Source organism: Prorops nasuta, unplaced genomic scaffold (assembly GCF_024137725.1).
Source record: "Prorops nasuta isolate Cenicafe-Biocafe unplaced genomic scaffold, Cenicafe_Pnas_1.2 PNAS00011, whole genome shotgun sequence".
NCBI lineage: Eukaryota > Metazoa > Arthropoda > Insecta > Hymenoptera > Bethylidae > Prorops > Prorops nasuta.
The window spans coordinates 5,099,193-5,112,407 of NW_027116808.1; the positions used below are offsets into that span (position 1 = coordinate 5,099,193).

The 13,215-nt window shown below is 34.5% G+C and overlaps 1 protein-coding gene across 4 annotated transcripts in view; it reads right to left on the reverse strand.

Annotated features, from left to right (window-relative positions):
* Nucleotides 1-13,215, reverse strand: part of CRMP (Collapsin Response Mediator Protein) — a 331,728-nt gene that overhangs the window by 172,531 nt on the left and 145,982 nt on the right. For all 4 annotated transcript variants that reach the window (XM_066733509.1, XM_066733507.1, XM_066733508.1 and 1 more), the window contains exon 3: nucleotides 4,549-4,861. In XM_066733509.1, coding sequence (XP_066589606.1) covers nucleotides 4,549-4,861 — 313 coding nt within the window. The remainder of the gene's footprint in view (nucleotides 1-4,548; nucleotides 4,862-13,215) is intronic.

A 13,215-nucleotide genomic window follows, 5' to 3' on the forward strand; every position in this document is an offset into this window, starting at 1 on the left:
GTGTGTAGGAGAGTTGGTTTGTTTAGCGGGGAATGGTGGGGAGAGAGTGGGTACCCCTTCTAAAGCGAGGAGAGTTAATAGGCTCGTCCTTGTCTAACGCACTGTGAAACTTCTCCGTCGGTAAAATAGTGTAAAACTTGTCTTTCAATAGCTAATTTAGTTTTTCAAAAAAATTTTCCATATTTTTAGGTATATTTGTTTCTTCTTCGTCTCAAATTAGTCATAGAACTTTTCTTTAACGCGCTACAAGGCCTAATTTTCAATATTATTATGACCAACCAAATTATAAGTATTTATAATTTTTATGAAATTTTTTTTTTATAATTTTGAGAAACCTAGTTTGTAGCGCGCTTCAGTACAGCTAAAAGAGTAAATTTAATCTCTACAAAAAAGTTCATATTCCTAATAGTTTGGAAGATAAATTTGAATGAATGTTTGAGTCGCTCTTTGCATCCCCTTAAACTATCGAGTTTAACAAATTTTTTAGAAGTTACGGTGCCCAAAGTGTCAACTTTTGTATAAAATTCATTTTTTATCTCTATTCGAAATGATTAGTTTTATTAGAGTTAAAAAATCATTTAAAATTATTTCAACAATGCATGCACTAATCAAATAAAAAAATGTATCCTTCCCTTTTTTATGTAAAAAACACAAAGTTTCTGACATACTTATTTTTTTTACTCTTTTTTTTAATGCGTTTAAACAGACACTTATTTTTTAATACGTCTAACACTACTGTAACTGCTATGCAGAATGCGTTTTTTTTTTAAATTTTGAAAACGTCTTGCACTTGTGTTACTACTATGCAGATCTCGTTTAACAGACTGATGTTCTTTCTTCTGCTGTTCACTTGACTTTTTTACAAACGATATCGTATGTTAAGCGTATTTAATTTCAATGTTTGGAAGGAGTAATTTTCTAAGATTTTCTTTTCTTAGTTGCGATGAATATCTATTGTGATTGACCTATAGGTTCATCACAGTATAACCCAATGGGAAAAAAGTATCTATAGATATCTCTATACGGCGATTATTCAGAGGATATAGTTTAATCCTTTTAGACAATGAAAGAATGGACTTCTAAATGTTATCAAAATGTAACTTCATATATATAAAAAAACATGATAAAGACTTTTCTCTCGACGGGATTTCTTCAGAGGCTGCATTCAGTCTTCAAACCTTCATCAGTTTAGTATACATTTAACATAAAAATTAAAAAATGGAAAGTGAAAGGTGTATTGTGATGATAAATCTAGAGGAGGATGAGATTCCATCTGTACCTCCTACTTCTTCTCCTCCGACAGAATCAATGCAGGAGCACATAAATAGAATTAACGATTCTAATAATCTTTACTTTCAAAAATATGAAGTGATGCTTCGTCGTAATATGCACTTAAACTGTAAGGATTTATTATATATCTTTAAAAGAAAAAAAAATGTTTTTCTTTTTTTTTAACAGCCATTGATTTGGAGGAGATAGAGGAGATGGAGGAAGAAGAGGTGGTGGTGATTTTTGTAAGTATACTTGCTTTGAAAAATAGTTATTACTATTTCAAAAAAAGTAACAAGATGTTTTTTTAAATATGCCCCCAGGTGAGAAATATGGCTACACAAACAGAGCCAACTGCCACAAGAACACAAGCTACGCAGATATAGCTTGAGGTAGACCTTCCACTACATTATTGGTGTAAAAATTGTAAGAATTATGGTCACCTTGACATCAATTGTCCACTGCCAGAATGGTGCACCACTTGCAAAAAATGTATACATCATACAATAGAACGTAAGGAAAATTTATAGAATAGTTTATCTTTTAAAAGTTTACTTAATATTTTAAGAATTAAAAAAAAATACAATTAGCGATTCTTATATTTCTTATATTAAATAAAATCGAAAACTAAAAAAAAATATTGAACAAAAAATCATTGTAAATAAAACCTTTTACTACTTTAAAAAATCATAATTAAAAAAAATATATACTCCCTTTTTTTCTACCTTACAAAAAAAATAAGGGGAGCGGTCAGCGGATCGCTCACTACCTACGGGCGGCTCGATCGCACGCATGCACCCAAGAGCGTAAGGACTCGCTTGGGCACCCCCCACCACCCACTCTAATGATTTAACGTAAAAGGGTCACGTGGGTACCCCCCCCCCTCACTGTAACCCCAGAAGCGTCAGGATTCGCTTGGGCACCCCATCCACTCCAGAAATTTAACGTAAAGGGGGGGGGGATCACATGGGTACCCCCAACTCTAGGAATTTAATATCAGGGGGTACACGCGGGGATCTCAACTACAACAACGCAACTCAGGAGACATAGTTTTTCTTTTGATAAAAAGAAAAATGTTATCAATGTAACTTTATATTAAAGAACGATAAACATCCCTCGATGAAAGGCTGCATTCGGTTTACCCCCCCCCCCCCCCCCCGCGCGGTCCGCGCTCCTCTCGCCACTCGGTCACAGAACTATTCTAGTTACTTTATTTTATTTTCGATTAAAATAGCCGAATTCAAAATATTAAATAAAACAACTTAACATTGCAAAATTTGTATCTCTTCTTCTTTAATAACTTTTTAACCAAATTCGCTAAAAAATATTGTCCGATAAATGATGTAAAAAATATTTTTCTGAGTAAAATAAAAAAAAATGTCACTCTACGACATACAGGAGCCGAAATATCTTTAATTACCCCTTTTTCACCCCCTCCCCCCGCACCCGCCGTTAGCACACTATTTAGGAGTTCGAATTTTACAAATTTTAACTTCTTAGGGTTTACCACTTAAAAAAATAGTATACTGTACAACAAGGGAGAAAAGTAGACGATTGCAGACGAGTGTAATTTTGGCAGCACGAATGAAGCGAAGGATGCTATTTACACGAGTTGAATCGTCAAATTATTTCATCTCGTGTTATACACGAAACTTTTCATTAAAAGTGCATGGAAAGCGGGTATTTTTCATCGTAGTTAACTACAAGACCAATAACGACTGTTTTCTCGTCAGTATCAGCCGTGCATGCACACTAGAGTTTTACTTCACTTTCGACCCAAGGGAATAGGACTTTTTTCTTCTCAAGGGACAAAAGTGAAGCAAAACCCTAGTATGCATGCGCGGCTGAAACTGGCGTGAAAACAGTAATTTTCAACCCGTTAAACTACGCTGAAAAGAGCCACTTTCTATACACGTGTGATGAAAAAAAATAAAACAAAATTTAAGCTTATTTGAAATTATTTTTATTAATTTAGCTGGACTACTGGCCGAAAAGGATATTGCCACGCTTCCTTGGCTAAAGACAGTCAAGATCGGTAGCGAGTGAGACGGCCGAAAAACAATCCGCTCTCTCTTTCTAGCTGCAACTATGCCGAATACGACCGAGATCGAGCGAAGCCAGCCGAGAGACGCACGCATTGCTGTATAGGTATGTGTGAGTAGCGAGTAGCGGTATGAGTGGGGATATCTCACCGACGCTTACCGGTTGACCGTGCATTAGTAACACTACAGTCGCGTGGTGCGGAAAAAATTCCGCCACGGTCTAACAGTACTGGTTGAGCCAAAGTAATAGTAATTGACGTCCCTTCTTAAAGCAATTTGGTGTTTCTGCCTATGGATTGGCGCGGAGTACGAATTTCCTGGTATTCTCCAAAGACTTCCGCAAACTTTACGAGAGGAGAAATCATTAGGATTAGGATAGAAGGGAACTTTACGGGATAATATTATACACATCCATCAGATTCAACTAAATAAAACAAGAAATTAAAGATATAAACACGTATAGAGCGCGCTAAGCGCGGCTTCGTAAACGTTATGATTTAAAACTTAAAAACTATACGAAAGTCTTGATGGCATCAAATGGGAGGGACAAAAGTGGGCTTCGAAGCGGGTCACTACGTTATAAAGTATATATAATTAACCTGAATAAACCCCGTACTTTTATATCATTTTAAATAAACTACTGAGTCAATTTTATTCGCCCTCCTATCCACCGACTCCTGGGTACTCGAGAGTCGGGAGCTACGAACTACCTTCCAGCTCAAAAATACGTTCCAAGCATAATTCAGTTTCTATGTGAATATTAGAGAATAAATGAATTTTCAAATAGGGCACATATATCACATTCATATACATTAATATATGAATGTCATGCATACTTTTCTACAACTGCATGACAGCCAAGATAATCCATCGCTCCCGTGGCATTGTAAATTTCCTAATGAGAAGATATAAAGGCCAAGGGACTTCCTAAATTAAATGGTAAATGATTAGAAAAAATCACGCTCTATCCTTACAGAGAGGAAACTAGGATTTTATAATTATTTTGCGTTTATTTTTAAATCTTTTGACCTCTATAAATGCTCAAGGACTTGGAAGCGACGGTTTATCTTGACGAGTATGGTGTCCTTGAACTGTGGTCTTTTGAGTGATACTACTCAGAATTTTTTTCATAGATACTCCACTAAAGGAAATAATTACGGATATTTTTAAGCCTAATCGTCAATCAATTAAAGATTAGGTAAATAAAATATGACAAAAACAGAAAATCTGTTATTACCTTTTGGCTCCAGGAAGTAATTGCAACATGTAAAGCATAGTCGCAGCATACTTTTTCATCAGCCAGTTCCCTGTATCTATTATATGCTTCCAAAAGAGTTTCTTCTTTATTAGGAATAACAAAATCAATAATCATCGTTGTACCGCCTGCAACTGCAGCTTTTGTTCCTTGATAAAAATCATCCACTGATTTAGCACCCATTAATGTAAGCTCGAAGTGTGTATGCGGGTCAATTCCACCAGGCATTACATATTTTCCACGAGCATCAATAGTTCTAGTACCTCCCGGTATTATTAAATTTCGTCCCATTTGTCTGAAAATATTAATGAATTATTGAAGAATAGCAAAACGGATATAAAAATATAAAACTATTTTAGATACTGCATCTATAAGGTCCAAAGCGAGCGGAATCGCTTAAAGCTACCGAAAATCGTACTATTCGATTAAATGTTGTCATAGAAAAATTAGTATATCTCATGAGTAGTAAGCAATATCAAGAGACAGGACAGTGTCCCGATGGCAAGTACATATACAAGGTAAGTCAGATAATTGGTATTAATAGATGTCAGGCAGAGGTCTACTTGAAGCCCCGTAGTGGGGAACTAAGCACATGATTTATCGCGAAGAGAAGAAGAAAAAATAACTGATCGGAGAAAGAGCGCAACGCTATTCACGTCATCTTTTTCAATCCTAGTAGTCTCTCTTTACGAGACGCAGATTCAGAAAATTCATTGACTGATTGCTGTCTCTCACTCGCTTCCGTTAGCCTCTCTCTCTCTAGTAGCCAAGGAATTTTACCAATACGTCTTTCATAAAGAGAGACTACTAGGTTTGACAGAGAAGAAATGTAAGTAGCGTTGCGCTCTCTCTCCAATCACTCATTCTTTCTTTTCCTCTTTTCGACCAATCACATACTTAGCTCCCATTACAGGGCTTCAAGATCTCCTCCGCCTTTTGATACAAAATATTTCACTAACCCTCTAAATATATGTATTCCAAACTGTTAAAACCAATTCTGTATAATAGTAACAGGGGTGCCAGACGTATTCAAAAAAGGAATAAAACAATAAGTGTTTCTATGGATTTCCTTAAAATTGTTGTTTTATATAAAAAGGTAAGGATATATTTTTATTTCATTAGTGCATGCATTGCTGAAATAATTTAAATGATTATAACTAATGATACTAATCATTTTTATAGAGAGAAAAATAAGATGAATTTCACAAAATTAAATATCTTGGGTACTGTAACTTCAAAAATTTTTTTTAAATTGGATAGTCTAAAGGAGAATGAGGACTATGAAATTGTAGAAGTTGTCAAAATTAAAATAAAATATAGAATCAAACTTATCGTAAAATTAACAACGGGCGATTGGTTATTCTTGCTTGTGAGAATGGCCAAATTGGTGGACGATGCGAAGAAGTTAAAGCAGCTGCAAAACGCTGCATTAGTCAATAATTTAATAATGGTGTACAAAGGTGGAAAATATCATAATGTAGAATTCAAGAATTAAGTATATTTAAAAAAAAGTATTCCTAATTTTTTTTAACATTTTAACTTACATTTATAACAATATTTGTAAGAGGAGTATATTCTACAATCTTATCGTGTATAATTAAACAATAGGCTATAGTATTTTCTGGAATTTCCATACACCTCCTCTTACTTTTATTAGGTAGAAAAAGGAGAATTTGTTTTTATAGAGATTACTTCTTCCGCTCCCCCTAGTTATGCATAAGGGAAAAAGATTCATAATTTTCCTCGCGTGCTGTAATTTCATACGTCAATATATTTGTATGTGTGAAGCACGTTTATCTCACTTTCGTTGAAGTTTTTTGTGTCAAATATATTTATACATCTAAAACATACATCTTTTATACTAATCTTTTAAATATATATCATATTTAAAAAATAAACGACATTGGCTTATTAATAAAATTATTGTTCTGTTAAAAGCATGTTTTATGAATTTTTCAAGTACATTTTAATTTAAAGAAAGGAGTATAGTGCTACACATTTCATCATTTGGTAAACATTGAAAGATTTTTCACAAAAATCTTGTGATAAAATTTCAATTACGATTAATCGTGGAAATTTACTAGACGGTAGTATGTGTTATATCTTGAGCATTTCTCTGTCTTGAACCTCTATTACTTTCATTCTCACGATGATTTTGGTTTCATCGCTTAGTGAAATGATGTACTTCCAGAGGAGCGGGAAGAGGAAGAGAAAGAAAGAAGGGGACCTTATCCTGGAAGTAAGTTACTCTTATTACAATTCATTGAGTAGGGGGATAAGTGGTAACAGGGAAGGGGATTTTATCACTGTAGGAACAATGAAGTTTCTGAAAAAAATTTATCATTAGTTCTTAAGAGTGCTTCGAGTAAAGACTACTATAATTTTTTTCAATCGAAAGTATGTATATTGAAAAATATACATTAAAAGAAATTTTCGAGGAAGGAATAGAGAAAAGGGGTTCTCTTTTACTTCCAGAGTTGCCGGAAGATCAAGAAGACGAAAATAGAAGAAGACCTATTGTTCCTGGAGGAAAGATACTTTTATTACAATTCTGTGAGTAGAAGAGAGCGGGATCAATCGAATCATGGGTTAAGCTGATCAACAATATTATACATAAAACAGCAAACAAACTTATTGTTGATCAACTTACCCCATGGCTCAACTGACCTCACTCTCCCCCCTATCTTAATAATAACTTTTTTTTGTGTTTAATAAAGTATACCCGGCATTTTCGGGAAGGAATGGCTATACAACAACAAGAGTGGGAAGAAGAAATCACATTCCAGGAGGATTTCGATTTTCTCGGGATACGCTGGATGAAGGACGAGTTTTCGGGGCTACCCAACCTGCAAGACGAGGATCCAGAAGACGAGGAAGGGTGGCCTCCTAGTCGCAGCGAGGAGTTCATTAACAAATTTTTTAATATATAAAATATATGCAAAAAGCTGTTTCTTCCAAATCAACTTCGAATTCGCGATCACGATTATTTAACCGATAGATACAGAGTACTGGCTGACAATAATTATAATTTAAATTTTAAAGATTCGCATGTCATTCTAGTGATTTTCCACAATTTATCCGATTATGATTCGCATTTTATTTTCGAAACGAACGCTAATTTGTTTGAGAGATTGGTACATCTGCTGCCTGTACATACGGAAAAATACATTTCATTTACCAAATTTTTGCGAAATTATAATATACGTCTGAGATTGATCGGTTCCTTCAAATTTATAGCTTCCAGCTTGGACAAATTGAGCTTATACTTGGTGGAATCTCAGTTGACAAATTTGAGGTCACAATTTTTGAATTTAAGCGTCGAGCAGTTTACCTAATTTACGAGGAAAGGTATTTTTCCTTACGATTATATAGATAGCCCGGATCGATTGGAAAAGACAGCTTTACCATCGCGTCTGCGAGTCGCTGCTTAGTAGTGTAGACAACCACGTTGTCTTGACCACTCTCAATAACATACCACTTGACGCTAGTGCGAAGCAATATCAACAAGAAGGTTTATTTCCTGAATTTCCTGACACTGTTCTTGGTCGTTGTAAGGTTAAAACCGTAAGAGGCAAAAATGTAATCGTTATGTATATTAAAGAAACTCAGAATTGTCCCCTTGATGTCGATATATTACATGAGGGTCTTATTTCATTGATGGACTTAGTAAATGAACTGCATTTAAAATCATTTACTATAGCGAAGACCATGGATATTCGTGAACTAACTTAGGAACACCCTATATTCATTATTAAAGCACTCTTTGCGAAGCACAATATCTTAATAACCGTGTGCGCAATGAAGACTGTGATTCCACCGGAAAGCGAATGTGAAGCATTGATAATAGATACCTGTAAATCTTTTCTCGGCGGTCACAAGGAAGTATCACCGGCTTCGTCATGATTATCATTGGACTAAAATGAAGGCTCAAATCGAAAGTGTAATTGACTCATGCGTAGACTACCAATTAAAAAAATTTGTGAGAAATAAGACGCGCTAACCAATGGTATTAACCGACACTCCAGGATCCAGCATGGAAAAGTTCTCTCTTAACCTTATGGGTCTTTGCTCTCGCCTACTTCCTCCCATAATACATATATTCAAGTTATTCAAGATTTCCATAGTAAGTTTCTAGTTTTAGTCCCACTGACCGGCATGACTTCGAGCGATATAGCTGACACTTACTAATAGATACCTTAGCATTTTTCGTTCGCCTAAATGTATCATTACTTATCGAGTTCCAAATTTCCTAAGTACCCTCATAAAAGGGATATTACAAAAATATAATATTGTACACGCAACAACCACGGCATATCATTTTCAACCTAATGCTTCTAATGAAAGATCTCATGCCAGTATAATAAATTATCTTGAAACATTTTTGTTAAATAATAGAAACTGGGATGAATTACTGCCATTAGTGGCGCTAATTTATAACAGTTGTGTTCACGAGGGTACTAGATGCACACCCTTTGAACTAGTTTTCGATAGATTTGCTAGAAATCACACTACAGAGCCTGACTTAGCAACTATTCGAGACGATACATATTATAATTAATTAACCGGGTTGTTCGGCAGAATTAAAGAAAGCGATGAAATTACGAAAGAAAATTTAGAGCGTGCCAAGCTAAGAAATAAGGAATATTACAATAAGAGGATTCGTGTAATAGATTTCTAGATAGGAGACCAGGTTTATTCGTTAAAAGAGCCTACTAAAGGCAAATTCGATAACCAATACAGAGATCCCTACTCCATTCTGGAAGTTTACGACAATGAAAATGTCAGAATTAAAACCGGCGACTCTAGAACAAAGATTGTCCATAAGAACAAACTAAAACTAGCTAAATTGTAAGTGAAACGCATACTTTAACAGGTATGGCGTTATATCTCTGCCTCCTCATTTTATTTTCCATTCATCGAACTTAAGCAGACACACTCATAGGATACGACTGCAATAGTACACTCCTAAGTGTAACAACATTTTCTACCAAGCCACCTCTGCCCTGTATAACCGATGTGGAAATCATCTCTTCCAGTAAAGTCAAGATACAACTCCTTCAGCTATCAGATATTGAAACTACCACAGTAAAGCAATGCAAGATAGAAATTGATAGAACAATCTATCGTTGCGGAATGCATTCGCACGTTTCCGTTGTCTTTAATGGACGTGCTGAATATTTAAAGGAAATCAATCGTTACGACTGTGATCTTCTCCATTCTTCAGGCACCCCCTCGTACTACGAGACAACATCATCTTTTCTGGCATATGTCAAAACAGCACCGAAACAAGCAGCGTAATTCTAGCAGGCAGCCTACGTTTAGATGGTACCTGCGAAGGCTCGCAATAAACTGATGAATTTGGTACATGGCCCAGGGTAACAGTTCAAGTAATCGTCCGAATAATCATCAGGAATTATCGAGTTAACGTAAATCTCAAGAAAAACAAAATTTTTCTCAGCAGCGGAGTATCCTGCTCCTTAGAAGAAGAATTCTGCCTTGACAATGATAGCAGTCACACCTTTTGGAGCGTCCTTTCATCACACACCTGTGATTTTAAACCTTATTTAAATCTGTAACATGGTACAGCAAACAAACTCAAGGATTCTCTAACCTCCAGATATCCAGAAATATTTACAGAAACTTCAAAAGATGTTACGTTTACCTTGACAAAAATTCAAACAAAGGTCATCTGTGGTTATACCTTCTATACCACATGGCATCCTAAATTACTCATCCATGAAGTCACTACCACTCCAATAGAAGTTCGCCAAGATATATCCAATAAAAATATTGATATTTTTGTATATATAAATACTAAAATTCTATATCTCGAAAAACATGTCAAAACACAACTGATATCTTTATATCAAGATATAATTAATCAACCTTGTGAAATGAAGTTCCAAAATTTAGATACAGCGTCAAGCATAGCCAAGGATCACCCGAACGAATTTGCATACAGGAGCATAAACAGCCCAGGATACTTGGGAGTAATTACTGGAGAAAGCATACAGGTCAATAAATGTATACCTGTTCCATTGGCAATTCGTCACACAAAAGAATGCTTCGAGGAACTGCCTGTTACTCTGAGAAATCAATCGTATTTTCTCACTCCACGAAATCATCAAATAATTCGAAAAAGAACACTGTAACGTCTGCCGTAGAAAAATTTTCAAAAATACCTTTTAATAAACTAATTATGCTTTTACTAATGGTTCTATCTCTTTGCGGGTTTCCTATCACATGTCCTTACAAAAACTATTGTACAAATTATCTTTATTTAACTACTATTATTACTTTTACAGAATGTGTCAAGAATATAGGCTGGATATGAAGAATTTGATTTGTGTAAGATTAGCATACTTAGTCGATAGGCATCTAAATATTATTTGTCCTATCTGTTATGACTTATTAGAAGAAGAAGAACAAGGCACTTTTCAATACCTTAATGGGCATAGAATGATGTCCGTTGAATCTTACCCTGACCTTAAATGTCAAAGCTGTCATCGATTATGTGTGCCCTTCATACCGGCTTCGCAATGCGACGAATGTTATGATAAATTTATCGAAAGCCTTTATTAAAAATGGGTAAACTATTTTAATTACTTTTTTTTCCATTTAATTACAGTGTAACCATGGACGGTTCACGCCATTACCTCTGTCAGCATGCTCGATACTATGTTAGTCCAAGCAAGAGTGTAACTTGCCCAAATTGTTACTGGTCCTTAAACATCTACCGAAGAAACTTGTACAGGGAACGATCATATTATAAAATGATAAAGCTAGCTACCGCATTCTTTCCTAAATGTAGAAAGTGTAAATGCAAATGTAGCTATTATACCAGTGTATTCAATTGTCAGCTATGCATGCAATACTTTTAGGTTTGGGATCTTCATCCTGAAGAGGATTAAACTTACTTCTTATGCTATCTATCTATTTTTCCTATCCCTTTAAATAGACATTAAAACTAGTATAAAGCTACACACGTATTATAAATAACATTTTTATATTATAAGAATAATGGCAACCACCTTGGATCAGCCGATTACAGATTAGGCTTACTCCAAAACCTGTTATTACAGTAAACCCAACGCTGAGGTTCTTTGCGATATTTGTTTTGTACTCGATGATTGGGCCACATTTATGGATTACATGGCAATAAATGGCCATAATTATATTCCCGCCAAGCATACTCAGGGCCGTGCCTGACGGGCGTTCATTGCGTGCACCGCACGCAGGCGGCCGAAATTAAGAGGCGGCCAAATCGTTACAAGTTGTTTACTGGGCAAAAATACAATCGGTTTGTTTTCATTAAGATACGAAGTAAAAACAGTTTCTCTAATCTAATCTATCTAAAAAGAGTTTCTCAGAAATAAGAAATGTATAAAAACTGATTAGGTCGTTGTAGTATTTATATACCTAGTCATGCAGCGAATCCGAATTTTTTCGAACATTGCACGAGCGACGAGCCGAAATAGTTTTTTCAATTGACCGGCGTCGCGTAAGCGGTCTTATTCGTCTTATTAGTCGTATTAGTCTATAGACTAGCGAGGATAAATCGTTATTTGTGTCCTGTGTGTGATCCGATATTATTAAAGTCTTTAATTAAACGAATAAAAATAAATTGCTTAATTCCTGAAAACTTTTAGTTGTGTGTTCGTGTGGTGAAATTTAATAAAAAGTTTATTTACTCGACAAAGACTGAAAAAGGTAATACACAAAAAATGTAAAATTTGGGTAGACTTTCACTTTTTGGGCCCGGGAAATTTTGGCGGGTCTTTTTGGAGGGAAAAGGCCTTTTGATATGAAATTCTTAAATAAATATTAAGAAATATTTAATAATATTAAAAAAAATTAAATAATAATTAAAATAAATAATAAAATAGTGCAATTTAATATTAAATTACTTAAAATCTTCCTTAATTTATACTAAAAAATGAATATCTTTCTCATTTTGAATGCATTTATATAATAATTAAAAGTTGTTTGTTTGCATACGAGATTCTCTGTTTAAATCGCTCACAACCCGCCGATGGAAAATCAAGCATTTGAACTTGTGTAGCCGAAAGCAACTCTTTAAATTAAGCTTATGATTCCTTTTTATAATAGCAATGTTATTGTTATTAAATGGAAGAAATTTACCTGACATTGAACTAGAAAACAGTTATATGTGGTTGAATTTTCCTCTCCGTTTTCATTTTCAAAATAAATCTTGACATATTTATGTTTAAAAATATGTTTTACTTAAAAAGCTTATAAATGATTTTCTTATCGTGTCATCCTATGCGCATTAAAATATACATTAATTATAGATTTTAAGTAATTTAATATTAAATTGCGCTATTTTATTATTTATTTTAATTATTATTTATTTTTTTTTTAATTTTTTTTAATATTATTAAATATTTTTTAATATTTATTTAAGAATTTCATATCAAAAGGCCTTTTCCCTCCAAAAAGACCCGCCAAAATTTCCCGGGCCCAAAATTGAAAGTCTACCCTAAAATTTAATATCACTGCTCATTTACATTTTTAAAGGCCTACGAATGTCTGAAAGGAAAACGAAAAGATTGTCTGGAGCGCAATATAAAAGAAAGCGAGAGGAAAAGCAAAATGAAGCTAAAAAAATGTTTGGCTCATTAACAAAGT